Source organism: Taudactylus pleione, unplaced genomic scaffold (genome assembly GCF_031769625.1).
Source record: "Taudactylus pleione unplaced genomic scaffold, aTauple2 ptg000114l, whole genome shotgun sequence".
NCBI lineage: Eukaryota > Metazoa > Chordata > Amphibia > Anura > Myobatrachidae > Taudactylus > Taudactylus pleione.
This window is the reverse complement of record NW_028284516.1, coordinates 4,707,068-4,732,887: the sequence shown is the minus strand read 5'-3', so window position 1 is coordinate 4,732,887 and position 25,820 is coordinate 4,707,068. Positions and strand designations below refer to the sequence as shown.

At 47.3% G+C, this 25,820-nt stretch overlaps 1 protein-coding gene across 1 annotated transcript in view; it reads left to right on the top strand.

Annotated features, from left to right (window-relative positions):
• Positions 1–14,563: 14,563 nt before the first annotated feature.
• The window catches only part of SLC26A7 (solute carrier family 26 member 7), a 97,138-nt gene continuing 85,881 nt past the window's right edge, over positions 14,564–25,820 (top strand). The window contains exons 1-3 of the mRNA XM_088471505.1: positions 14,564–14,759; positions 18,230–18,340; positions 23,179–23,348. Coding sequence (XP_088327631.1) covers positions 14,564–14,759; positions 18,230–18,340; positions 23,179–23,348 — 477 coding nt within the window. The remainder of the gene's footprint in view (positions 14,760–18,229; positions 18,341–23,178; positions 23,349–25,820) is intronic.

Below are 25,820 nucleotides of genomic sequence, written 5' to 3'. Positions count from 1 at the left end.
GTAGTGATCCTCCTATGCAGTGCCCCCAGTAGTGGTCCCCCCTGTGCAATGCCCCTTGTGCCCCCAGTAGTAAGCCCCTTATATAGTGCCCCCAATAGTGGTCCCCCCTGTGCAGTGCCCCCAGTAGCAGTCCCCCCCTTGTAGCTTGTAGTGCCCCCAGTAGTAGTCCCCCCCTTGTAGTGCCCCCAGTAGTAGTCCCCCCCTTGTAGTGCCCCCAGTAGTAGCCCCCCCTTGTAGTGCCCCCAGTAGTAGTCCTGCCTTGTAGTTCCCCCAGTAGTAGCCCCCATTGTTGTGCCACCAGTAGTAGTCCCCCCTTGCAGTGCCCCCAGTAGTGCTCTCCCCCTTGTAGTCCCCCCCTTGTAGTGCCCCCAGTAGTGCTCTCCCCCTTGTAGTACCCCCAGTAGCAGTCCCCCCCTTGTAATGCCCCAGTAGTAGTCCCCCTCTTGTAATGCCCCCAGTAGTAAACCCCCCCTTGTTGTGCCCCCAGTAGTAAACCCCCCTTGTTGTGCCCCCAGTAGTAGTCCTCCCCCTTGTAATGCCCCCAGTAGTAATCCCCCCTTGTAATGCCCCCAGTAGTAATCCCCCTTGTAGTGCCCCCAGTAGTAGTCACTCCCTTGTAATGCCCCCAGTAGTAGTCCTCCCCCTTGTAATGCCCCCAGTAGTAATCCCCCCTTGTAATGCCCAAGTAGTCCTCCCCCTTTGTAATGCCCCAGTAGTAGTCTTCCCCCTTGTAATGCTCCCAGTGGTTATCCCCCCTTGTAATGCCCCCAGTAGTCCTCCCCCTTGTAATGCCCCAGTAGTAGCCCCCCTTGTAATGCCCCCAGTAGTAGTCCCCCTCTTGTAATGCCCCCAGTAGTAGCCCCCCTTGTAGTGCCCCCAGTAGTAGTCCCCCCCTTGTAATAATCCCCCTTGTTGTGCCCCCAGTAGTAATCCCCCTTGTAGTGCCCCCAGTAGTAATCCAACTTGTAGTGCCCCCAGTAGTAGCACCCCCCCCCCAGTAGAGAGACAAGTAATAAAAAAAAAAATAAAAAAAAAATAAAAAACACTTACCTGAAATCCCGCTCCTGGTCCCGCCGCTGCTATCAGCTCCTCTGTCCGTCCTCCCGGGCCGCTTTGCATTATGGGAGAAACGTCATGACGTCATGTCGTCTCTCCCATTACCCACTGCGGGAGCCGGAAGATGGCTCCCGCAGTGGGAGCAGCAGCGGCCGATGAGAGTCTGACAGACTTTCAGCAGCTGCTGAAACAAACACACAGCTGCTGGAAGCGGCGTGTGTTTGTCACTATGTAGCGCTGACCGAACTCCGACACAGACTGCCCGCGGCCTGCGGGGCACATGGCACCCTGCCCCCCGGCCCAGCCCGCCACTGCCCCCTATTGTGTAACTACAAGTCTCAGCATACCATCTTTATTAAAGGGAAATGCCATAAGTTACTGTCTATAAAATATGTGCATGACAAATATCCCTACTGAACCGAGAGCCCTGGATTGGGCAGATAGGGTGAGATGGAAGATGTTATCCGGCCTCTCTGCAGTATACACATAGACACATCTTCTCCTCACACTAGCTTCATAGGATATAGCAAAAAAGCAGGTGCTGCATGACCACGCAGACCAATAGGAAGCCATAATGAAAGTATCACCACTTCCTACTGGTCTGTGGGGTCACATCCCTATATGACAAACATATTCAACTGGTAAGTAAGAGGGAGGAGCAGTAGGGATGGCCATCTATATGATTACCATCGATGACAAATTATAAAGTGGCCATCGATGGTAATCAACTATGCAATGGATGACCATCAATTGCTTCACCAAATGATGGTCATCCCTATTCCATGACTGACTGGACCGTGGGCCAATCAGAACCGGGGGGCATGGCTTTGTGGGTGTCAGGGGGCGGAGCTATGCTCAGTGTCCAGTCACCTTGAAAAAAAAAAAATGATGACTATTCGGTTATATTCTTCCATCAGTGGAGAGAGACCATCTGGTTCTCCCCCTTCGATGGGAAAAACATTCAACATCGGCCATAAACCATCGATGATTATGAATCTTGAATGGTCGATGGCCATCAATAAAGATTGCACAGTCCATGATTTCCCCATTTCTTGTGCACACAGAAGTAACACCTGGCATTGGTTATTATTCTAAACTGCTTATGGGTATATGGGGACTATGGATAGCGTTCCACCTCTGATTCACAAAGCAAAACATATACTTTTTTATCATATTTCTAAACATAGATATATATACAAACTACAAAGTGAAAAATTAATTAAACAAAATAAATTTAAGAATAATGTATTGGTAATAAAATCTATTTTATAATTAACTGTGTTAAATGATAAACTAATTCAGTTGTTTAAACTAAAATAATGTTATTAGCATTTTCTTACCTGCGGCCCGAGCTGGTGTATAATGCATCGGGCGCTGCTCTTAGCCTCTGTCCTATTAAATGGACGGATGCGCAGAGCGACCTGTGAAATAATGAAACAGACATAAGAACAATGAAGGATTTTTAATGCGAAGGTAATCTCCCAAACCAGCCTATTCTGTTCCGAAAGAAAAGACAATTGTCTTGGTCTGACTTGGTTATGTGTAATAAATAAAGGAGTATTTTACCGTTGGAGCCAGTTGTACAATTCCAAACAGTGAAGGAGGGTGTCCCAGTGGTACTGAACCAAGGGCCTGATTCAGACCCGCTCGCGAGCACTGAGCACTTGCAAGCGGGTCGATGGTGGCCCAGTGTGCATGCGCACGATGGAGACTGCTCCGTCGTGCGCATGCGTGAGACCCGGATAGCGACAGGCAAGTCGTCGCTCCGGGTCTCGTACCAAAGGGGGCGTGCTGTCGATGTTGAGTGACAGGACGTCCCCTTTGGTGTGCGGGCCGGGGGCGTGGCTGGCCAGACGGATGCATTCCCACCGGTCCCGCCTACCGTCTGCGGCCGGCCCCACTGGTAGAGCCGAAAGCACTCTAGGGCTTGTGGCAACGAGACCCTACCACAAGGGTCTCGTCGCAAGCCCGATGGTCGCGATGGTCTTGACCACCGCGAACATCTTCCTGGCCACTCACTATAGCTGTGGGTGGTCACCCACAGCTTTGCGAGTGGCCAGGAGGCCGCTCTAATAAAACAGAAGACTGGCCCTGATTCAGAGCGAGCGCTCTATCAGAGCGTCCGGCTCTGAATCAGGGCCCAAGTCCCAACATTTTAACCTTAAATTATGGGTGTTTTCCCCAACTTTTCACCTACTCAAGGGGTCCCGAAAAAATGCTTGCGTTAACACCTATACAGAATTAGTGATCAATAACTGGATGGCTAATCAATAGGCCATTTTTTTTTTTAACACTCAAATTTGACTTTTACGCTCGAAAATGGGTTTTCAGACCTAATGGAATTTTCCCCATAGTGGCAAAAACAAAAACCACTAATATAAAGCAAAGCAAAACAGTGATATAGATGTACTTCCCCTTGTATAACAGCATTTCACAATATTTTTGCTTTTATTTTACATAATTTTAAATCAGAACCTTAACATTAATATTAGAAAGTCTGGAAAGCTACTAAGCAAAACACATTAATACTCCATAGTAAATAGTATAAATACAGAGAAAATTGATTTATAAGTAATGTATCTATCTCTACCCTGACTTATATTAAATCATATAACAGTGACCTATTATCATTACCCATCAGTAATACAGCGAGCCCATGGCTCTATAAGAGATACTTACAGTCATATGATGGTCCTTAGGATGGTTATTTCCTGTCTTCTTCATCATAAAATCATTTTATCCACTCAGAAATGAGAAGAAAAATATCTGTACTGTCACTGGTCCAGCAATATCAGATATGACACAGGAAGCATCCAGCTGCCTTATTATACCCATCACACCTCCAATAGTGACATCATCAGCTGCCACTATGACATCACTAAGTGCCCTGGCAGGGGGCCACTGCTATGTATCTCAGGCAGGGCATTGGGGGTTAATAGTAAATACAATGTGATGACTACATGTCAGTATATGAAAACACCTTATTGGGATGAGCAGAAATGTAATCATTACACACAGCAGTGATGTGTATTATCTGTACGCTGTGTGTGTCTGTGATACATTTAGGCCCATACTATGCATCTGCATACCTCCCAACATGACCCTCTCCAGGAGGGACACAATGCTCTGGTCCCGGACTTCCCTGGTAATGTATGATTGGTGGAGGCTCCAGAGGTGGGGCTGCAGCACAGTCCAAAATTCAAATAGGGGAGTCACACCAACTGCCAGTGAGTCCCAGCCAGTGATGTTTGGCAGCGTGTGAAATGACAGTTGGTGTGACTCCCCTATTTGACTTTTGAACTGCGCTGCAGCACAACCTCTTACCAGGGAAGTCCAGGACCAGAGCATTGTGTCCCTCCTGGAGAGGGTCATGTTGGGAGGTATGCATTTACCATGCTTTAAGAATACACGTTGAACATCTGACATTAATGCCTGTGTGCATGAGCCAGATGTGTCTGTGAAGCCTGTCCTGACATACTGTTGTTTTACAAATAGGACTGTGACCTAATGTTCTGCTCACGATGGCTTTTGTAACACCGTAAAGGTGTCCGCTTTTCTGTACAAAAATGTGGTGTTGTTCTGTCTCTTACCCACTTGTATACGTGTCTCATGACGAAGCACCATGGTTTTGGGTGAGATGTTACTTAATAGGCCACAGTTGGATTCTCATGTGAGTACCGAAGCAAGCGTCCAGCCTTGTGATGTAACTGTTCTACTTCACTGAAATCACAAAGGATCCTTGATTTCTGTAGTTATCTCAGGTAACCCTGTGTTTATATCCTGGTGTTTTCCTTAAGGGACCTATCCATTAGCAGATGTATTTCTGAGCGATGAAAGACAAAAGATATCCCTTGAAAATTCCGGTGGCTGTGCTGAACGATATCTGTCATGTACATGACGAACGATCACTGATATCGCATGACATCATTCAGGGAGTGGATTTTTTTCCTCTGCAGCGCTCTGTAGCTGCTGCTAATATCTTTCGTCGTTCGTTATTTACCGCATATAAACTGCATGATATTGCTAATATCGTACAGCTATATGCGATACTTGACCAACATGTTGGAGAGATGATAGATGCGATATATCGGGCCGCATCTGTCATCGTTCAGGGCCTATCCATTAGCAGATATAATGAACGATTGAATGATATATCATTCAATCATTCATTTTATCTGCTAATGGATAGGCCCCTTTAGAGTGCACGCGTTTTGTGGGTGGAGCCAGTGTCCATGAGAATGCAGCCTGCCTACCTAATCAGAGCATAATGACATCATAAAAGTACTTCCTGACCAGATAATCAGTCACTTTTTCTAAGTAAATTGAGGCAGTCTCATGAATATTTGTTCAGCCACTAAAAGGTCGCTTCCATTAGATGTAGGCGGTTTGAGCACTTTATACTGGTAAGTTAATTTCTAATATCAAGTTCTTATACCTTTGTAAGAAAGGTTACATATAATACAATGGGTGTTAGTCATTGCAGATATGTGCTATAGGGACACGAGTCCCCAGTGTTTTATTTCTGTAATGTGCATGAAGGAAAATGGGAAAGTATTGTCAGTTTTTAATCTTTGGGATACAGATCAGGGCAGTAACTACCAGTAGCCCAGGGTGGCACTCACCATGTGCGTTGGTCAACGAGAGGGTGACTCCCAGCTCAGCCACCCACAAATTTTAACCCATGGGGGGGCTGTGGCAATCCGTCGCAGGGGGGAGCTCTCCACTAATTACCCCAATCTTGCCTTTTGGTCTGAGCTCCTGGCTCTGGCTCCATCACTGATCTGCCATTATATTGTAGTCCAGAACTGCAGCGATATCATGATGACATAAGGCAGCTGAGCAGTCCTTCACTTTGCCAGGGGCACCTGGAACCCTAGATACCGCCTACTAATACACATAGGGCCCGATCCAGAGATGGACGTAATGCAATTTTCACGCAGATCGAGCGATTATTTGCCTATTGCGCATGCGTATAAGGTGCACTGCGATCACAAACACACAGAGGATACCATGGCAAAGTGAGTGACAGATTGTCAGCATTTGGGGGCGGTCTGAGAAACGCAGGCGTGTCTGTCCGTTTAAACGCCGTTACATGGGTGTGCATAAATTAGCTACTGCCAGTGCTTACGCAGCTCTGCGTGTCTGAAGAACTTCCTAGGCTGACCTGCCGCTAAGCCAAGATGGCCGCTGATGCTAAGGCGATGTTACCGATATGCATCATTGCACGCAGGGAAGAAGGCAGCAGTGGACGTCCTTATGCTCAGGTGATCTTTGCAGACAGCATATTTTCGCTGTTGCATTGCGTATGAAATCGCAGCTATGATCGCTTTTGCGTCCAATCTCAATAAGGTCCGTAGCCATTATTGCTCAGAGGTCCCAACTGTCATATAGCAGGGAGAGGTCATATAGCAGGGAGAGGTCCCATCTGTCATATAGCAGGGAGAGGTCCCAACTGTCATATAGCAGGGAGAGGTCCCATCTGTCATATAGCAGGCACTATCACCAAATATATAGAGAAGTATTCAGTGCAAATGTTTACATAAATGTGTCTTTGTATGGGAAATCTTTAATGTGCTTTGAAATTAGTTTGTAATCTTGTAATGCAAACGTGGAGTGAAAGCAGATACTGATGGTAAGGTGCAGGGTCGCACAAGCTCAGATTTCCCAGGTCGATTTGAACGATAATGATATCGATCATATAGTTATCGTTCAAATCAACCAGATTGTGGCCGCTTCAATGCACGGGCACGGATGGTCGATATCGATGTCGACCATCGCCCATGCATGCAGGCCAACCTGGTCGATATGGGGACCCGCGATCGTTAATCGCGGGTTGTTATAGTCGATGGGGGGTTGGTGCATGTGCTGGATGTTATATATCGAACATCCAGCACATGCAAATTGATTAGACAATGATCGTTATCGTTATCTGATCGACCAGAATTCTGACCGTGTGTATGCTCCTTAAGAGTGCAGGACATCTTGTAAGTCATCATCTGGTGGGAAAACACACATTAGTACAGATTACATTAATTAGTACACTAGTAGCATCTACCAGATCAGGGGTAGGCATCCTGTGGCACTCCAGCTGCTGTGGAACCACACATCCCAGCATGCCATGTCACATTTTTGCAGATACTGTAAGGCCTCCTGAGATGTGTTATTCCACAGCAGCTGTAGTGCCACACGTTGCCTTCCCCTGTACCAGATGCTGTTACCATTTGATTTTAGTACTTATTTACAACAATCAAACACTTATGTTTTCAAAGCTAAATCATGACATGCTGGGCGATGTACACTCCTTCCATTTTACAACAATTCAGCACACAAGTAAGTAAGATAAGTTGGAACTAAAAACAACTGTAGAACTACAGGTCTCAGCATGGTAGCACCTATTATCATGTTTAATATTAGGATGTGCAGCCCAGCCCCTCCTTTTTCCTGTGTGTGTATTTAATGCTGGGCATACACTATACAATTATCTGTAAAGGCCCCCATACATCAGACATTGATTGCAGCAATCGTGCAATTTGCAATCGATTGTGTATAAAAATCTTTCCCTTTTTCAATCGATTGTGGCAATTCTGCAATCTGCAATCGATTGTAAAAGGAAAAGATTTTTATACACAATCGATTGCAAATTGCACGATTGCTGCAATCAATCTCTGATGTATGGGGGCCTTCAGATATCTGTCCAATCTGGCTGGTTGGAATGAAAATCTGGTAATGTATGGGAGCAAATCATTTGCTCACAAACACTGGAAAACAGACAGAAATGGTTGTTCTGACAAATTGGTTAAAACACACAGATTTAACCAATTTGAACAATTGTTTTCCAGTGTTTAAGACCATATGATCGACTGTCATTTGCTCCCATACCAGGTTTTGATTCCAACCAGCCAGATTGGACAGATATCTGACAGATAATTGTGTAGTGTATGCCCAGCAGAAGGTAAATTTTGAAGGTGAGACCCCTTCTCCTGGACTAGCACACCTCCTACTTTCCCCAGGTGATTTTAATTGGTATGGGTCCTTGTATTGCAGTACACACATCTAAAGGCCCCCATACATCAGAGATTGATTGCAGCAATCATGCAATTTGCAATCGATTGTGTATAAAAATCTTTCCCTTTTTCAATCGATTGTGGCAATTCTGCAATCTGCAAATTGCACGATTGCTGCAATCAATCTCTGATGTATGGGGGCCTTTAGATGTGTGTACTGCAATACAAGGACCCATACCAATTAAAATACATCAGCAATTGATTGTGGCAATTCTGCAATTTGCAATCGATTGTGTATAAAAATCTGCAATGTATCGGCTTGACAGATTGCAATTTCAATCACTTTTTGGTTGCAATCTGCGATCTGTCAAGCCGATACATTGCAGATTTTTAAACACAATCGATTGCAAATGGCAGAATTGCCACAATCGATTGCTGATGTATGGGGGCCTCAATGGGCGCTATGATAGGTAAGTCCTAGATAAATTAATTAGTGTGTCAGTATTAGAGATGTTAGGGACCCACCTTTATAAGGTTCGCCGTGACGTGGTAGGTGGGCAAACATCTTTGGCCAAACATGTACTAAGAAACCTTACATTTAAAACCATGTTAATTATAGCAGTTCATTATAGATTTTTTGATCATTGGAACTCTTGGGGGCCTATTCATTAAACATAAAAATTCAATGGAGATAATTAGCTTTAGAACTCTCATGGAGTTCTAGCTAATTATAGGTGGAATTCATCATTCCACCTCTCCATAAGTATCTATTCCGAAAAGCTGTCATTTTTGCGATGACAGCTTTTCGGGAAATAGATACTTTTCCCTCTCTACACTACCTTATCGCGTCTGGAAACAGTGCTGCGCATGCGCTGTTACATCTGTAAAACCAGCGCATGCGCAGCACTGCCTACAGATGCGGTAAGTTTCGTACCCCCCTCCGCTCACCTTCCCCCCCCCGACTTACCTGTCCGCGCAGCAGCCTCCGGCTCCGTCCTGCTGGTCTATCATGTGGTTTCCCAGCAGACCACATGACAGATTAGAAAAAAAAATTTTTTTTTTTCTTTTTCTAAACTTTCTTGTGCTCTGCTGGGGAGCACACATGAGAGACCAGCCTCCGGAGCCTGAGGACGGAGCAGAGCGCCGGAGGGACTCGTTGGGGGACCTGCACACGCTGATACAGGTAAGTGGATTCTGCTATTCGCCACCTCACAGTGGCGAATAGTAACTGCATCAAATTCCGAAAATTGATAATTTTCGGAATTTGATGAATACCATAATTTCCACATCCCCATACTAATGTATTGGGAGTGGGGAAATTAACGCAGGGGAACTTAGCAAGGAGATATCTGTGATATCTCCTGTGTTAAATCTGTTCATGAATACCAAAATAACGTTATTTAAGGAAAATGTCCTTAAAAACTTTATTTTAGTGTTGATGAATAGGCCCCTTAGTGCTTATAGTGAACACTGTTCCTCCGCCCTTCTTTTTTGCTGTAGAACTAAAAACTAAAAAGGATTTGCAACAAATTATTAAAAAGTGAAAGTTAGATTTAGGATTGTTTAGTTTGTCCCATTACTTTTGGCCCCTTAAAAAGTGGGAGGCACATATAGAAACCGTTGTAATTCCTACACCGTTCACCTGATTTGGATGTAATTACCCTCAAATTAAATCTGAAAGTCTGCAGTTAAAGCACTTCTTGTTTGTTTCATTTCAAAGCCATTGTGGTGGTGAATAGAGGCCAAAATATGAAAATTCTGTCAATGTCCCAATATTTATGCACCTGACTGTATATCACACACACACATACATATGTCACATACATTACAAAAAACTTTCCTTGCAGCAGGTCTGATAGGGACAGGATCTAGCAGTCTGGCACCATGTTCTTAAGCCCCGCCCCCTCACGGCAATTTGCCGCGATTCGTGGGTCAATCGGGAGGGGGGCTGGGCCAAATGACTTGAATCTAATAAAATCGCGTCATATTGGCTCCACCTCCATCATATCGACCCACGGGTGGCGCGGCTTAAGAACACGTTGCCTGCACTCCAGTCTGTCAGGGGGGTTTCCGGAAACCCCCCTGCATGCGCTACTGGTATTTGAAATTTTAGATTCTGAGAAACATCTGCATGCACATCCCATACAATGTAATTTTGCTTTTTATACACTTGATTGCCCTGTCTAAATTTACTTCTTACCAGTTTATTATTTACTACTCTTCATTTGACTTTTATTCTTTTAACACTATTTACCTACTCTCTTCCACTACTTCATCGCCGTATTACACTGCCTCATTGTCTGCCTCCCCTTTAAATATTTGCATCCTCTGCCGTGCTCTCCTGCCCACCTCCTATTTGCTCACTTGTCATCCTTTGCTCTCGCCTTTCTACACCCTCTCTCACTGCCCCGTGTCGTCCACTATGCCTCCGCGACCCTGTCCCATACCAACTATTTCCACCAGCTAACACCTTTCCCTTAGATCTAGCCCACCCCTACCTCACCCAAAACCCAGCCAATCTCATCCACATATCCCGCGTCCCCTCCCATTATCCTGTGCCCTCTGGAATACCAGATACGTCTGCAAAAAACTGCCTGCTATCCAAGACCTCTTTATTTCCCACTCCCTAAATCTTCTCGCCATCACCAAAACCTGGCTCTCCTCCTCTGACACCGACTCCCCTGCTGCCCTCTCGAATAGGGGCCTCTCCACCCACTCTGTCAGACCTGACAACCGCCAAGATGGCGGCGTGGGCATCCTCTTATCCCCCAACTGCACCTCAGACACATTATCCCTCCTGAACCCTCCCTTTCTTTCTCCACCATTGAGGTCCACTCTATGCGTCTCTTCTAAACCATTCATATCTGGGTTGCAGTCATCTACCGTCCCCCAGGCTCCCCCACCCAATTCCTTGACAACTTGCTGCCTGGCTTCCCCACTTCCTCTCTGCTGACCTCCCCTCTATAATCCTTGGTGACTTTAACATTCCTATTAACATCACGAATCCTGCATCCACCAATCTTCTTGCCCCCTCCTCCTCCTTTGGACTTTCTCATTGGACCTTCACGGCCACCCTCTGTCTTGGCCACTCCCTTGACCTTGTCTTCACCCATCTGTGTGCTTTCTCTGACTACCATCTACTCTCTCAACTCCTCCACTCCTCTCCTCATCCAAAGTGTTATGCCACGGGGGTGACTTTGAGGGTGTAATCTGACTACCGCCTTGAGGGTGGGTAACTTTTGGCTGGATGCGGCCATGCTTCAGCTTTGAGAGCTGGAAGATGTCCTGGCAGGATGGGCCTGTAGGCCGTGAAGAGGAGGCGGCCTTTGTGCCGTGCAGCAGCCTTGGGGGCTGTGATAACCTTGGTTTGTGGCGACCTGAGGGCCGGAGGTGAGATGCAGTCTTTGGGCTGAGGAAGCAGCCTTGAGGGCTGGTCGGCTTTGGCTAGTTGCAGCCTGAGGGCCGGAGGTGAGATGCAGCCTTTGGGCTGTGGAGGCAACCTTGAGGGCTGGTAAGTCTCTGACCAGGTGAGTACAAGGAGGTAACGTGTCGCCGGGTTGACACTGGCACAGGCACGCTGAATTGCGCAACAAGGACGCTGGAGTGCGGCCAATATCGCCGGGTTGACACTGGTGTAACAATACTGGATTGCACCCTTGGGACGCTAAACTGCAGCCAATGTCACCGTGTTGACACTGGCGTTGGTTATTAAATAACGTTCTGAGAACGCTGGAGTGCAACCAACGTCGCTGGGTTGACACTGGCGAAGATGTGCAGTATAGCGCTCTGAGGACGATAAAGTGTGGCTAATGTCGCCTGGTTGACACAAGCCGATGGATGCTAACATGCGCCCAGGGGTGCCCTCTGTACCGCTAGGATGACACATGCGGCTGAGCGCAGAGATGCACGCTGTGCTGCCTGGATGACTCGTGCAGCACACAGCAGGTGGAATGCAGATCGTGCCGCCTGGATGGAACACAGCGGCAGGAGAAATATCAAACAACTGGAACAATGGAGAGACTGGAACAATGGAACTCTACTGGTGTACAGGAGACACAGTTACAAACTGGAAACACGAAACTCTATCACTGGCATGGAGTGCATGGCTGGCTGGAATTTAACAAAGACAGAGCCCAATCAGAGCAAGTCTCCCTTGATGACAGACTACTGTGCACCTGGGCTTTGCACAGACTGGAGAATCAATGTGTGCACCTGATACTGTACACAGCAGGTAGTAATTAGTGCAGAGCCTCAGCAGCAATCAAGACTGGAACTGCAAACAATATGCTGCTACCACAGATCCTAACAGGAGGGAGGAGACTTCAGCGAACGTTTGTCCGGCATTCACCCCGCACAGCATTGGCAGCGCGGCGACTTGTGACACAAAGCCAACCTCACCAGGCACAATCTTGTGACTCTCGACCCTGCTGTCCTGTCCTCTTCACTTGACACTCTCCTCTATCAACCCTGGCCCACCTCAACCAGGCGGCCTCCTTTCTACAACATCACCCTCACTTTTGCACTTGACTCTGTGGCTCCCATCTCCACTGTCCCCCACCCTCTGTTAGGTATCCAGCTGACTCTCCACCATCTCTTCCTGGATGTCCGAGCGCTCTCTGAAGCTCAACATGGACAAAACCGAACTCCTCATCTTTCCCCCTAACAACAGAGTCTTCACTCCAACCAATCTCGCTATCACTGTTGACAACACCATCATCGCCTCTGTCACCCAACTTCGCTGCTTGGGTGTCACCCTTCACTCCACTCTCTCCTTCGCCCCACATTCAATCTCTGGTTCGATCCTGTAGGTTCCAGCTATGCAACATAGCTCGCATTAGGCCTTTCCTCTATCAGAATGCTACCAAACTGATTATTCATTCACTAATCATTTCTCGGCTTGACTACTGCAAATTTCTCCTTACATTGCCATCTTGCTCCCCTCCAGTCTGTTCTCAATGCTGCAGCTAGACTTATCTTCCTCTCTCGCCGTTCCACTTCCACCGCTCCCCTCTGCCAAAACCTGCACTGGCTCCCATTCCCCTACAGAATCCTCTTCAAACTGCTCACCTACACAGGCCCTCTCTAACTCTACTGCTCCCTACATCTCCAACCTCATCTCCTTACATATTCCCTCCTGCTCACTCTGGTCTGCCAATGACTGTTACCTCTCCTCCACCCTGGTTACTTCATCTCATGCTCGTATCTAAGATTTTGCCCAGGCAGCGCCCCTTCACTGGAATGAGCTCCCTCACTCCATCAGGCTCTCTCCAACCATGCAGAGATTCAAACGTGCACTGAAAGCTCACCTGTTCATCAAAGCATACCCCTCCACCCCATAACCGTCACCAGGTCGCTCTCCCTCCTGCCTCAGCCATCTCCACCTTGCCTACTTTCTGCACTCAGGTCCCCATCTACACACTCATGCCTCATGTCATCTGTCTGTCTCCCCTCTCCTCTAGGAGCAAGGACCTCCTCCCCAGGGGCGTTTCTAGAGAGTAGGGGGCCGGTGTGCAGTCTCCGTCACAGGCCCCCTCTTCTCTGTCCGGCAGCGCACTGAGCGATGCGCGGCCAGCACCGCACTAATAGACTCTGGGCACTAGAGTGTGCTCAGAGTCTATAGCGATGCGCAGGTCACTGGGAAAATGGACGTGGCGGCCATTTTCCCTGTACTGCACACGGACATTTTCCAGCTGGTTTTTATAGCGCTGACACCTGCGCCGAAGTGGGACTCCTGAGAGGCAAGTATAATATGGGTGCAGGGTGTGCGGTGTGGGCCCCCCTGGACCCAACCACCCATTATAAATATGCCCCTGCTCCTCCCTACAGTCTCACAGCCCTCTTCTCTAGCACTTCAATGACAGCCTTCACCTTCCCAGCTGTATTGTGTATGGAGAATTGTGGTGCTAACTGTTACTTGTGCTCTGTATATTTTGGTTACTGTATTGTAATATAATGTTTTGTGTACCCTGTACTGTCCTACTGTTGATGTATGTACGGCGCTGCGGACCACTTGTGGCGCCCTATAAATAAAATGTAATAATAATAATAATACTGTATATGGCAGTGATTCCTGGATAACATTGGTACAAAGAGATAGGTAACCCTTCATCATCATATGTGACAAATCAGATTTGTCATGGCCCTTACCCATGAAGCCACGCCCTTTTTCAGATGTGCCTCTTATGTCCCTATTTGAAACTGGTGGGAGGGGGAGCCAATGCTCTTTCTGGCCCAGGGCACCAAAAAGTCTAGTTACGGCTCTGGTGCTGTGTTCCAGTTATTACACAACTCGTCCTGCCTACTTCTCACTGAGCACAGAATACAGGTAAGCCACTTGTACAATACAGGGGAGAGAGCCAAGTGAAGTCAGAAGTAACACACTCGCTGTACTGCAAAGAGTTCAGCAGCAAGGTGCCTCCAGAAGCAGGATGTAATCTGTCTTACACCAGCAGCAGTTCCACAGTCGATATATTTCCCTTTATCAATCTTTGTAAAGAGAACAAATGTCTGGATCCTGCAAAAAAACTTATTTTAGTTTGGCTTGGGAGCGGATCTCCAGTATTGGCTGCTTAGAGGTGAGAGGATGGTGGCTGAGAAGAGTACCCCTATTGGACTGGGCTCCCAGATACAGCATCCGAGAGAACCTGATTCCAGATAGTATTTCGGGGATGATGCTGACAGTCCAGCAGGTGGCACAAGGTACTGTAACTAACACATGTCTAATGGATATGTTTATTTTATGCTTTTACTGAGTAGAGAGAGACCTGTTAGAAATAATTGTAGTCTGTGGCCGGTGCTGCTTCTGTGACTGCAAATACCACTACTAGCCCTACGCTGGTGTACAGCCAGCCGTGCCTCTGAATGTGCAAGGACTAAAACACTCACTGTGAACAGCTTTAGACGTTCAAATACCACTTGGTGCATCTTTAGATACAACCACCGGTCGCACTATTGAAAATGAACACGCCCATAAGATGGACCATCTCAGTGCCATAGCCATCTCCCAGTCACCGACCAGGGGCGCACAATATGTTTTCAATACACTTCTGAGACCGCGCGTCACTCTCAACTGCGCACGGACTCTGGGCCTAGACGTATCCGCAGTAGAAAAAGAATCGCTCAACTGCATCTGACATCGACATTTCATCCACCACTCAATCGGGCTCTTAGTGAGGTTGCAACCGATTGGAATCCAAATGGCTTCTAATAAAATATTGTCATTGTTTTACATTAGTCTTATTGTTTTTAGTGTATGCCAGGTGCCTCTTTATCCAGTCATATCTATTAGTTATGGACTGTTGATCAGTACAGCATGGGTTCTGTGCAGTTATTAAAGTATATGTATTCCCTTGTTTCTGTGTCAGCATAAGCATTAAATACTCCCTGACTGCGTGTATCTGAAAATGATGTATAGTTTGAAAAAAAAATGTTGTTATAATTATTTTTTTAAATTATTATAGTCAATTATTTATAAGGAGCCTCAGGAATGTGCAGCGCCTTGGGGCATATATAACAAAGACATACCAACAGGCAAAGTGATGGCCATCCAGGAAGCATGATAATTTGCATAAGAAGCCTACAGAGGGGTATATTTACTAAGCGTCTGAAAGCGGCTGATCTACATCTCCAGCGTTTTTTCTGGTCGTTTTGGCAGATTTACTAAAGCCCAAACCAACGGGAAGTGTTAAAACACTTTTAGAATAAAATTGAATGGACATAATTTCTATTACAGCAATTTACTTAGTGGCAGATTTTGTCTCCGCCGTCAAACCCGCCCAAACAAATGACCTGCTTCTGGCAGGCAAGTTTGTAGAAGGCACTGCACAGATCACTAAGATCTGTGCAGGCTATTATGTTAAAAAAATTTTAAATCAATATTTTTTTAAATGTTGAGGCACCCCACCTGCAAATTGATAACCAACCATAGGCCTCTTAGCCTAGGCTGGTAGGGAAAAACCAGGGTTGGTGACACTATAGCAGTGAGACTCGCAGTATGGGGTCCCCCTGCCACAATGTCAACCAGCCCTAGACTGTTCAGCCCAGGGCTAGAATCTATAGGGAAGTGGGGAACCCCCTCAATAAGGACAACCACCCCTGTTGCGTTGGGTGTATACTGTAGGTAATTAGGGGGAGATTTAATAAAGCTTGGAGAGAGATAAAATTGTGAGTGATAAACTACCAACCAATCAGTTCCTAACTAATTTTTCAAACACAGCCTGTAAAGTGACAGTTAAGGTGCCCATACACGGTGCTATTGGCACCTTGCGCTGCGTCGGCCGATCAGACGGCCGACATATCGGGCGGTCCCCACACACGGACAATCCGCTGCCTGACCGGCCGATATGCCGGCACCCCCTCCCCCACTCGCATAGCGCTGCATGGGTTTGTACATTGCATCCCCAGATCAAGTGAACATGCAGTAAAACCTGGAGGTACGATGTACGACCCCACGGGAGCGCAAATTGTCCGATACCATGCCCACACATGGTACGATATAGCAGCGATATCGTACCAATGCATCGGATCAGCTGCTATATCGCACCGTGTATGGGCACCTTTAGGAGCTGTTGGTGCTTTATCTCCCCCTTGTAAATGTAATAATAATAATATTGTTCTTTACAGGTGGACTAGTGGCACCAGCAAGGCTGCCAGGGCATGATGGCACCTGGAGAACCACAAAAGCCAGCATGCTTGGGCATCAACGGCCCGCTGGCACCTGTAGTCCACCTGTAAAAAAATAAATATTAAACCAACACAAACACATTGAGGACCTCATTCAGAGTCGGTCGTTGCGGCCGCACGGTCGTACGGAAAAAGGGGCCAGGTATGCAAATGATTCCCTCGCATGTTGCGTCTCTAAGATCGGATCGGCACCTGGCCGACCAAGGGGAGGAAGCGGCCGGAAGACAAAAAAATACGCCCCCTTCTCGTACGCATTACACGTCAGTGGGGCCGGACCCAGACGGTAGGCGTTCCCATGGGAACGCCTCCGTCTGGGCAGCCACGCCCCCGGCACGCCCACCAAAGGGGGCGTGCTGTCAATCACCATCGACAGCACACCCCTTTTGGTGCGAGACCCATAACGACGGCTACCCCGTCGTTATTCGGGTCTCGCGGATGCGCACGGCGGGGGCGCCTCCGTCGTGCGCATGCGCATTTGGGAAACATCGACCCGCTTGTGAGCGCTCAGCGCTTGCGAGCAGGTCTGAATGTGACCCTGATTCCCACTTGTGGATCCTGCGAGTTTCACTAAATTGCCCAACCCATGCCCCAGTAATCTGTCCTTCCCAGTCTGCTGTAATGTTAATGTTTGGCACTTATGCTGTAGCATTCTTTTGTGTATTGTATTTACGATCTAGGACCTGATTCAGATCCGCTCGCTAGGATGCGATCGCTCGTAACTGCGATTTTCGCATTCTGCGCATGCGTATCCATCGCAGTGCGCGAACCAGTGCGAGAGATCGGGAAGCGATCGCTCGCTGTGCATAGACAGCCCAGCAGAGTGAGTGACAGGAGAAGCCGTTTGTGGGTGGTAACAGGGGCTATCCATTAAAAACGGGGGAGAGGAGGTGCGAACGCAGGTGTGCCTGAGTGTCTCAACGCTGTTTCAGAGGCGTGCATAATTAAGAGACAGCGTCATTGTACACGTCACCTGGCTGGATTTTACACTGAAGTGCTTGCGGTAGGGTATGGTCTGCCTCAAGCGCTGCGATCGCATCGATGGTACCCGATGTACCGATGGTTGCATACACTTCTTGGAGATGACGTGCGCAAGTGGGCGTCTTAAGACAGACTGGTGGGCGTCTGCATGCACAAAGCAATCACACGCCAAGACATAGTGGGCATGCTAATGCCTTGCTATGCGATCGCCTGCCTTGCTGTGGGTTGGCCGGATTTGCATACGCTGGGTTCGTGCGAACGCATCTAGCAAGCAGGTCTGAATCGAGCCCCTAATGCCCTGTTAGTGTGAAATGTTTTGTAAGTAAACTCTGTAGAGCCCTTTGATACATTTTGTGTCACCTTATAAATAAAATATAAATATAATAATACACGCATAAGAGTCACATCAATTTTATTTTAGGTTGTGGGGTTATCAGTTAGGTTGGTATAGTATTATCAAACACAATTGTTGCTACAGTACTTATTGCATGGTTTGTATTTGCTTGCAGGTCTAGCATTTGCTGTGATGTCTTCAGTCCACCCAGTGTTCGGGTTATATGGATCTGTGTTTCCCACATTGATTTATGCCATATTTGGAATGAGCCGTCATGTAGCAACAGGTGAGAATGGAATTTTGTTATAAATATGTATTCTAAAAAGTGGGTGAATCAAGATTTTTAATACATTAGAATGTACATTCACTAATGATTTTCCTGTAATTTTTACATATCTTTTTGCAGTTTTATGGTTGCAATTAATCATTTAAATTTAGTAGTTTGCTGAAAATAGGCAAACAGCTCTGGCAAAAGTCCCATTGTCAGGATCTATAATGGAGTTTGTCCGAAAGTACTGCAGTGATTGCCCAACTACTTTTCAAACTCATTTGATAAAAGTTCACTGGATTCTCCTGCAGACATAGCTGTGTTATAAGTAAGTTATTTTTCCATCACAAAGTAGCAAAAACAGCAACTTCAACTAGTAACATGGCGCATAATAGTATTATCAAGTAATGGAGCATACACACGGTCAGATTTGTCAGACTTGTCAGATTTGTCAGATGAATGATTGAACGATTAAACGATTTGACCGATTTGAACGATTTTACCAAAGTTTTGAACGATTTGAACGATTGAACGATTTTTGACTGCATTAAAATGAATGGAATCGTCCAAGTCTGACTGCAAACACATCAGATGTCAGAAATCGTTATCTGACCATCGGGAACGCGCATCGTTGATCGTCCATCGTTCAGGCATGTCAGATATGAACGATTTTCCTTCAGATATGAACGACTGAACGATTTTTAAATCGTTATCGTTCATATCTGGAGGAAAAATCTGACCGTGTGTATGCACCATAAGTGTGAGAATAGATATATAGGGCCTGATTCAGAGCCACTCGTAAGCGGCAGCTCGTTCGCTCTGAGCGATGTTTGCCCAACTGCGCATGCGTACGGATCGTTATACGCATGCGCGAACCAGTCAGTGCGGCCGAAATTCATGTGCTCGCAAAATAGCGAATGCCTGCTAATTTGAGTGACAGAAAGAGGCGTATGTGGGTGGTAACAGGGGAAGGTGCTTGAAAACGGGGAGTGGAGATCCGATCGCAGGCGTGCTTAAAGGTCAAAACGGGCGTTTTATGGGTGTGCATATTTAAAACAGCAGCGTCATTGACCACGTCACTGGGTTATTTTATAGCGAGAACTGCTCGCAAAATTGTGGTAGCAAAAACCAACCACAAGAATAGCGAGCAGTTCATACGCTGGTCGATGTACTCGATTAATCTAATAAATAGCGGACATGACGTAGGATGCGAGCGGCCAGGGGGCGTAGTTTCCCAAAAAACGACCGCAAGTTTTGTACGCTCGTTCAGACCTAGAGGCGTGAACAGACCGCAAACAGCGAACGGTTCATTTGAATAGCCACCCCTATTTTCTGGACGAACGAGCGCTAATTGCGTCCGGCTCTTATTGCAAATAATATAAAAGCAAAGGTGCCTATATCTGGTCATATTCATTTGTTTTGCCTAGCATCTAGATCAGGGGTGGCCAGACTTTTAAAACTAAAAACCTACTGAGCTCAAAAAAGGGGGCGTGACCTTGCAGCAAGGGACGAGGGGTCTGTCCTGCCAAAAATCACACATATCCCCAATTCAAATTACTACACACAGCAGCACAATTCACATTACACCATATAGTAGTGTCCCTTATTCACGATACGACACACAGTAGTGCCCCTTATATACAATGCCTACATTAGTGCCCCTTATACAATGACCACTGTAGTAGTGCCCCTTATGCAATGCCTCTCTAGTAGTGCCCCTTATGCAATGCCCCCAGTAGTAGTGCCCCCTGTAGTTGTGCCCATTATGCAATGCCCCTGTACTAGCACCCATTGTGCAATGCCCCCTGTATAAGAGCCCATTATGCAATGCCCCCTGTATTAGAGCCCATTATACAATGCCCCCTGTTTTAGACCCCCTATGCAATGCCCCTAGTAGTAGTGCCCCCTGTAATTGTGCCCATTATGCAGGTCCCCCTGTAGTTGTGCCCATTATGCAATGCCTCCTGTATTAGAGCCCATTATGCAATGCCCCTTGTATTAGAGCCCCTTATGCAATGCCCCCAGTAGTGCCCCTTATACAGTGCCCCCAGTAGTACCCCATATGCAATGTCCCCAGTTGTAGTGCCCCCTGTAGTTGTACCCATTATGCAATGCCCACAGTAGTGCCCCTTATACAGTGCCCCCAGTAGTGCCCCTTTCTACAGTGCCCCCGGTAATGCCCCTTATGCTGTGCCCCTGGTAATGCCCTTTATACTGAGCCCCTTGTAATGCCTCCTCTGCCGAGGCCCTGGTAACGCCCCCCTTATGCTGTGTCTCCAGTAATGCTCCTTTTGCTGTGCCCCCCGGTAATGCCCCTTATGCTGAGCCTGCGCGCCTGCTGTCAGCGGCAGGCAGAGGCAGCGTCTATGCCAGATTGAAGCTGGAGTGCTGACCAGCGTGAAGACAAGTAAATACTGCTCAGGGGAGGGGGCCTCTGAGCAGTATTAACCTGTCTTCACACTGGTCAGCGCACCAGCTTCAATCCGGTGTAGACTCTGCCTCTGCCTGCCGCTGACAGCAGGCGTGCAGGCTCCTCACATGTCGGGTGACGCGGGTGACATCATGACGTCACCCGCACACTGCATCACTGGAAACGCTGGCCTCTGCAGCGATCAGAGGCTTCATTAGTCTCTGATCGGTTCCGAGACCAATGTTCCCAGTTACTGCAGCAAGTTGGTCGCGACCTACCGGCAGGAGCTCCGGGAGCTACCGGTAGATCGCGATCGACCTTTTGGCTGGCCCTGATCTAGATGCATGGCATAATAGGGAAAAATTAAATTAGGGGTGGTCTATAACACCAAATTATTTTGTCACACTAAAAAATTGTCCAAACTTGCCACTTGCTGTATAATAACCGTATCGGTAAAGGTCGGTTAACCTATGACGCTCCCCATTGTTATGTTTAGCAGTAATTGTAGGAGTTGACACTCGGTTATAAAGTCTGTAATCACAGGGCAACAGCAATAATGGTCTTTTTTATTTTTTTCTCAACGTATTCCTGAGAAAAGATCCCATACCTATATACTGTTGTGTGATGCCAACACCAGGTGCTGGTGCTCTAATGGTAGCGTTGGCCCTGAATGAGACCTGTCCATGCTGAATGTCATAGACCCTAGGGGCGAGATTACTAAAGGGTGAAATTTGGACAAAACTCAGAAAAAACCTGTTTTCTGAGTTTTGGCTGCAATTTTTATATGTACCAAGCTCCAGAATGTGATACATTCCGGAGCTTAAACCCATGGGTAACGCCATCTTCAGTTGGCGTTACCCAATAGAAGCCTATGAGCTACTTTCTGCTATTCCTCCTGAGAAGGATCCAATCAGATCCCTCGCAACACCCGCAGCGGTGTGCGCGCGGTCTCCTGTGCATGTGCAGAGGGACGACTGGGTCATAAACCCGAAAGTCCGTCTATCACAAAGGACAGCTCTAATTGGGAGAGCTGTCCCGTGCGATTTTCTATGTACATACCGGTATATACCCAATAGTTGGCAGAATGCATGATATCGCGATGTGATGCTTAGTATATCCCGCCTGAGTTGTTTTGGGTAGCTGGGTAGCTGGGGACTGTTCTACCAATACTCAAAAATATATAAAAAATAGTATAAAAGCAGGGTTAGAAACTGGATAAACTGCTATTTTCAGTAGCAGTTTACCACAGCAGCCAGATCGGCATGCATACCGATCTGGCTGCATTTGAAAAAGCTCCTATGAAAGAAATGTGAGCTATTCCGCTTGCCAATGAAGGATACCGGCGGTGGCAATGGTTTCTTACCTACTAATGCGGTCTCTACATTGGTATGCAGTTGGTGCTGACAGTCAGTGGCTTGGCTAAGTGCCACCAGTAGGAACAGTCAAAGACTAGTTTCTAAAAACCAAAGAAACCCCAATAAAGGGTTGGATGGTGAGCCCATTTCAGCACAATTTGGTAATGTGGTCATTTAATTGATCATACAATGTTGGACTAATTTGGTATCTACATCAGCCAACATGGAATACAAAGTTTGGTTTGGGGGCTAATTCTTGATTATATCAACAATCTACTAATATATTTTATTTCTTTCAATGATGAACAATGAGCCAACAAAAAACGTTTCACTTTCAATTTAGAGAATTCTAATCAGATGTTGATCGGGATCTGTGGTCTTTTTGTCCTGTAAACACTGCAGTAGATTGGATGCTAAAATTGGAGCATGTGTAATTCAGGTATGCAATCGGGAAGCTGACTGCCTAAATACCGGCAGCCGGCTTCCCGACTGTCATATCCCGGCAAGGGTGAAATGCCGGGCGTCTAGATGTAGACGCCCGGCATTTCCCCGACGCCGGGAGACCGGCACCCGGCATCCTGATCGTAGTGATGCCGGGCGCCGGGAGCGGACAGCCGCGCGGGGGGGGAGGGTTAGGTTTAGGGCTCCCGGGGGGGACTTAGGGTTAGGCACCCCCCCGGGAGGGTTAGGGTTAGGCTAGGGGGAGGGAGGGTTAGGGTTAGGCACCCCGGGGGGGGACTTAGGGTTAGGCACCCCCCCGGGGGACTTAGGTTTAGGCAGCGGGGAAGGGGGTGGTTAGGGTTAGGCACTAAGAGGGGGGATTAGGGTTAGGCACTTGGGGGGGAGGTTAGGGTTAGGCACCCCTAAGGAGGGTTAGGGTTAGGGGGGTTAGGTTAGACAATACTTACCTATCCACGATCGGGATTTCCAGCGCTGTCGGGCTTCCGCTGCTCGGAACTCTGCTGATGTCGGGCTGCCGCGTGTGGCCGGTGGTATTTCATACCGATTCCGTAATTCATACGGCCCTTCTCAAGGTGAAAATGATCTGTAACAAACTGCAGCCAATTCAGTCTGTTCTGTTTGCATTGCAGGGACCTTTGCTATCACATCCCTGATATCTGCTGGTGCAGTTGAGCGGCTTGTTCCTTCACACGATGGCAATGTCACACATGGCTCACCGGGTGATCTCGGTTTGTCCGATTTTGAAATGCAAAGAATAGGAGTTGCTGCAGCTGTGACATTTTTAGGGGGAGTCATTCAAGTAAGTGTCTCTTTTGTTACATTATTGTTCTGTGGGATTACTATTTAGTATTAATGATAATTTATTCATTTAATTTTCCCTTAACTACAAGTGAAATACAATGGCAAGTAGAAGTGAGTTATACAGGTGACTATCTTTTACACAGTACAGTTTCACACTATAGATCCATGATGCAGAGTAGACTGATGAACTCTGCTCCTGCTGTGAACTTCCTACAGCAAGTGGGCAGACCGGGCTAATCAATTTGTCACTTTTTGAGCAAAATATCAACTTTTTTTTTTTTTTTAAATGCATTTGATCCGATACAGTGGAAAATCTAGCCAGGGAGAACCCCCAAGAGTTTTGTCATCAGGGGGTGAATTTACTAAACATCTGTTTTTCAGCACTGGGTTTGAGCACTGGTTTTAAAAGGACAACAGTAAGACGTGCAAACAAGCCTCAGTTGCTGACTTTGAGAGACCCATGTTTCACCCCTAAGTGCGATATGGCCCCCTGGTCCAGCTGGATATGAGCAAATTGGCAACCGATATAAAAAAAGTTAATAAGCAAATATGGTTATTCACTAATCAGGCCACACAACCATATCTGCTTGTCTGAGCAGCTCTACCCCTTATTAGTACTGCTGGCATTAGTGCTTAGCGATTTACAGCATGCAAAAACATAAGTGCCACATATACAAAATCGTGGCCTGTACACAGGGCTGTTGAGACATCCACTGGGTCTGGGTACTGGAGAGGGGGCATGGGCAAATGTAAAATGCTACACGCGTCGAGCTGCATATGCAGATATTTTTCCCCCTCAGCAGCTGGTCCGGGCCCCAGCCAGGCCCCTCCTACAGGCTTGGGCCCAGGTAATTTGTACTCGCTCTCCACCCTCCCCTCTCAGTGCCCCTGCTTGTACAAGGCCGGTATGCATTCTATGGATAATACACATAATACTTTTACTGTACCAAATGCAAGTTACACAGTAATACAATTTGTACTAGGGACAGCTTATCCTGCTCTATCTTTTCCTATGCTGAGATACCAAGGAGTATATTTAGCAAAGTGCTGTTTTTTAGAAGTGGAGATGTTGCCCATAGCAACCAATCAGATTCTAGCTATTGTCTTCTAGAAGGTGCTAGATAAATGTTAAGTAGAATCTGATTGGTTGCTATGGGCAACAACCCGCACTTTACTAAATATACTCCAACTATCAATAATAACCAACAAGCTTGCAAAAAGAAAGAATGAACAGTACCAAAAGAGATGTTCTCTTTACTGATATGTAATGTGTAAAATATCTCCTGTTCAGTGGCACCCGGCTCCTGTCAGTGAGGGGGAGTCTGCACCTTGGTGTCACACCTCAGCGCAGGGCCGGCTTCAGGGGTCGGACCGCTCCGTGCCGACTCTATTAATAGTGCCCAATAGTTGCGCCCGAATGAAAATGGGGGTGTGGCCTAATTACCATAGACCATGCTTCCTAAGTGAAATCATTTGGAGGCATGCCCGCATGGCACACCTCCAAATAACGTCAGGCTATGGGAGAGCCCAGCACTCTGTCATTAGCTGGACCTTCCCCAGCCCTCTCCCGGCACTGAATGGATGCCGTGCGCATGCGTGCAGCATCCATTCAGCTACTCCGGGGTCCGGCACCGCCGCACAGCTGCGGTGGTGGGGGGTCCCCAACCTCCCGATTTGACCACCCACGGGCCACTTCAGGCCATGGGTGGAACAGTGGAAAATGGAGATGTTGGGGAGGGGTGCGCCCTGTTGGAATGCACTGGCTGAACACCCCAAGAGCCAGCCCTGCCTCAGTGGTTGACACCCGGGTGCGGACAGCACCAGCCACACCCTCCTTGTGACACTACTACTCCTGTTGCACTCAGATGTGCTGGAGTTCTTGTAAGTAAAAAGTTGCAAGAATGTTTTTTTTTTTTTTTATCACTACAGACATTCAGGCAGGAGCATAGCCTTGCAGTTAACTCTGTAGAACTTTGCTATAGTCTGTCTTTTACCCGAAAATTAAAGCACTAGCGAGGACATAAGAAAAAAAAGACGAAGTTTGCTCTTCCACTTTCTCCACAACACAGTATCCAGGGAGGACAATGAAGGTGGCCAATTAGTGGAGGGGAAGCTCACTGGGTCGGGTATTGTTATGTTTGAGACTTTGGGGTAAATCATACTTGCCTACCCTCCCGGTTCGGCCGAGAGCCTCCCAAAATCGGGTGCCGCTCCCGGTCACCCGGAAGGGCAGGCAAGCCACCCGGCAGCTGCCGACCCCTCCGGCCACCCCAGTGGTAACGAGAAACTCCCGCAGCGGGGGGAGCCGGTGATGCAATTCACGCAGAATTGCATCATTTTGGCCCTGCCCCCTGCTTTACAATGCCAGTAATATTGGTATTGTGTAGTGGGGGAAGCCAAAAGGATGTGATCACTTGGCCACACCCCCGCTCCCTTTTACCGGTCACGCCCCCTGCTATGCCGATCTGGC